The sequence below is a fragment of the Nicotiana attenuata genome, unplaced genomic scaffold (genome assembly GCF_001879085.1).
Source record: "Nicotiana attenuata strain UT unplaced genomic scaffold, NIATTr2, whole genome shotgun sequence".
Classification (NCBI taxonomy): Eukaryota; Viridiplantae; Streptophyta; class Magnoliopsida; order Solanales; family Solanaceae; genus Nicotiana; species Nicotiana attenuata.
The window spans coordinates 17076-20196 of NW_017678736.1; the positions used below are offsets into that span (position 1 = coordinate 17076).

At 40.3% G+C, this 3121-nt stretch overlaps 1 protein-coding gene across 1 annotated transcript; it reads right to left on the reverse strand.

Annotated features, from left to right (window-relative positions):
* Window positions 1-227: 227 nt before the first annotated feature.
* On the reverse strand, window positions 228-2961 carry LOC109221664 (putative glucose-6-phosphate 1-epimerase). Its single transcript, XM_019386133.1, has 5 exons — window positions 2797-2961; window positions 2385-2516; window positions 2192-2291; window positions 1467-1713; window positions 228-719 (listed from the first exon to the last, which is right to left on the reverse strand). The coding sequence occupies exons 1-4, from the start codon at window positions 2959-2961 to the stop codon at window positions 1499-1501; spliced, it is 612 nt and encodes a 203-aa protein (XP_019241678.1). The 3' UTR covers window positions 228-719; window positions 1467-1498.
* Between the last annotated feature and the right edge of the window lie 160 nt (window positions 2962-3121).

Consider the following 3121-nt stretch of genomic DNA (forward strand, 5'->3'; position numbering starts at 1 on the left):
CTACATGCCACAAATCTGTTACTTATTGCACCCAAAGGTGGCCAAATTGTCAATGAAGTGACTCAACCATGGATTCAAAACCTTATTGGGCAATGCTACGCGTCCATGCTAGTAAAAGATGAGCAGAATAGTCGAGGAGCTCCTAAGCTAGTCCGGATACTACTGTTATAAGCAAGAAAAACAAAAACAAAAAATAAACGTAAAATGTACTTCAGACAGTCCGGATATGCAAGCTCTCGCCACTAAGTAGTAAACACCCAAAGATTATTACTGATCCTGCTGTCACAGTACTTGGTCCCAAGCCATTGGTAAAGTACAATCAAGCTCAAGTAAAGTAGTCAAGAAATATAAGAGAAACATAAAATCCAGTCGTATGTTCTATATATACATTTTTATGGATTTTTCAGAACTTCTAAGGAGCCTTAAAGTGCCCAAAAAAAAGGCATTTTGACCCACGGTATACTAGTGTGGCAGAAGAATCACAGCATACTTGTTTATGAGAACAGTTATAATCCTGTTGACTGTCTTAGACCATGCGCCGTCCTTAAACTGAATTGGCACCAAAATATTTGACCAGTAAACAAAGTATTATTCAACAACTTGGCTACTCGAGAAGTTCACCTTCCAACCCAAGGTATAGGAAAATGTAAAAAGGAGAGAGTAAAGGGTCTTGAACAGAGGTCGCCGTTGCAATCCAACCATAAATTGCAACAAAGCACCTGCAGAAGCAAAGAAGTAATAAACCTCACGGACTGGAAAAGTAGGGAAAAAACACTACTACTACAACCAGACAACGATAAAGAGGGAAAAGAAAACAATTATTTTCATGTTACAACAAATAAATGTATATGTGAAAAAAAAAACCTCGATTCCCCACCCTTTTTTTCCTTTCAAGTACAGACAAACAAGAAATGCTTTGAAACTGTTTTTCTTAGCTGAAAGACCCATCCCCACCCCACCCCACCCCCCACCCCCTTTTTTTTTTTTGGTAGAAATCACCCATTCCCCACTCTTGAACTGGAAGATACCAGACAAATTGGTAACGATACTGTGATCTCTCAATTATTGTCACCTTGATAACAATATGAACAACTATGATAAAAGTGAATGGGAAGCTAGTGACCGCAGTTCATAAACAGATCAGCAGAAGAGCTCTCTGTTTAGAACACATCACTCATCAACTAATATGATGTCTGATACAGTTGTGCTGCTCTTTACTATTAGTTTCCTCACCAAAGAAGCTTTACATTGATGACCCTCAAAATCATCTAACGCAACACCTAACGTGTTCCTCTTCGAGCCCCCATCCACACACAAACACAAACCAAAGAAGAAGGTCCATAATCGATTTCCCCTTTTAATACTTTTTGCTGTTAAACGGCTTTTTGTGATTATGTTTCAGATGATCCCCTAGTAGTAATTGAATTGCTGAATACTAGAGACTGCATATTGAATCAGCAATGTACCTGTACACAATATAAACCAGCAATAAACTTTCTCAGCTGCCAAGGAGAACTCTCTTTGGGTCAAGCTGGCCACTGCAATAACTTGATGGAACAGCAGAAAGTTCCTGTCTTCCTCTCCACTCTTCACCAGGTTTCAAAGTGATAGGTTTTTCAACTGCAGCAGCCTCAACACACAGCATGTGCTTGTACTCTTCATCTCCAAAATCAGCCATGGCCTTTGCCTTCTTGTCCCAAGGGTTCCACACAACTGGGAAGAAGAAATTACAGAAAGAAGTTACTTTCCATTATGAAAAGCCAAAGAACTACAGTGAAAAGTTAATAATGCTGGATACTCCACTTCATACGTTCTACAAATGTTGAGTTTCTACATGGCAGAACAATTTTTTTTTTTTTTGAGAAGGAACATGCTAGAACAATTTTGTCAAGATATACTTAAGAATGGCATGGGAGGAAAAGAGTTCTGAGAAGATCAAGCTCTTATCCATATGAAGCACAAAATAGTGACTCTTTCACGAAGACTGACATGGGTGAAAATGTACACCTAGATAATTGAGTTTCCTAACCCATTAGAAGCACAAAACAATGATTTTTCCCTTGTTGCAACCAGGAAAATATGCATATATTTGGTTCCTATCCCAATGAGAATAAGCAATCAGTAAACCAATTTACTCTTTACATAGATGAAACTCATTGCCCACAGGAAAGCTCTGAAGATTGTCAATTACCTGCATCCGGTAACCCATCCTTACGGAGCACAAATGTTCGTTTCTTTTCATGATCCAGGATCGCAATTTTTGTGGGAGTACTGAGATATATTTTATCCACCTAATGAACACGGCAGAAACAACATAAGAAACAAATGATATGTGCCAAGCAATGCAAGGAAATAGTCGAAGCATCAAATGATAAGATGTTTACTTCAGACTCAAAGGTAATTGCATCGCCTTGCTCTGTGAATCTCTCCTTATTCTCAAGATAATCAAGTGTCTCTAGCCCTTCAACACGGACTTCACTGTTAAAAGAAAAGGAGAAATGATGTGAAGAGCTCAAAAATCAACCCCAGGATAATACAGTCTTAGAAATGTTTTTATCCTTTAACTAGCAGGTCAATAAACTAGGAACAGTATTTAGACTCCTCCCCAGGTTAACAAAACTCAATGGACCTCTTCTTTAACAGCCCAACCCGCTAGTGATATTGTTCGCTCTGGGCCTAGGCCCTCACAGGTTTAAAACGCGTCACTAGGGTCTAAGGCTTGTTAACTTATATACCCAGCATCCTCCTATGTTTTGCCGATGTGGGACTCTGTTTAAAGTCAAGGGTATTACATACACCCCCTCTTATGGACTCAGCGTCCTCGCTGAGGTTTGCCCCACCGCATGGGATTTGCCTAGACTCAGCACTGAGGTTTGCCCCGCGTAACCGGGATTTGCCTAAACTCTGTTGAACTCTGACCCACCATCGACAAGGCTGACACAAGAGTAACTCTGATACCATCTGTAACAGCCCGGCCCGCTAGTGATATTGTCCGCTATGGGCCTAGGCCCTCATGGGTTTAACACGCATCACTAGGGTCAAAGACTTGTTAACTTATATACCCAGCATCCTTCTTGTGTTTTGCCGATGTGGGACACTGTCTAAAGTCTGGGGTGTTACA

Excerpts from the sequence above, each read along its gene's own strand:
- LOC109221664 (XM_019386133.1), bottom strand. The coding sequence starts at position 2,961 with ATGGTATCAGAGTTACTCTTGTGTCAGCCTTGTCGATGGTGGGTCAGA. Across the intron at positions 2,292-2,384 it reads CAATTACCTTTGAGTCTGAA|GTGGATAAAATATATCTCAG; the intron begins GTAAACATCTTA and ends CGTGTTCATTAG. Across the intron at positions 1,714-2,191 it reads GGATGGGTTACCGGATGCAG|TTGTGTGGAACCCTTGGGAC; the intron begins GTAATTGACAAT and ends TCTTCTTCCCAG.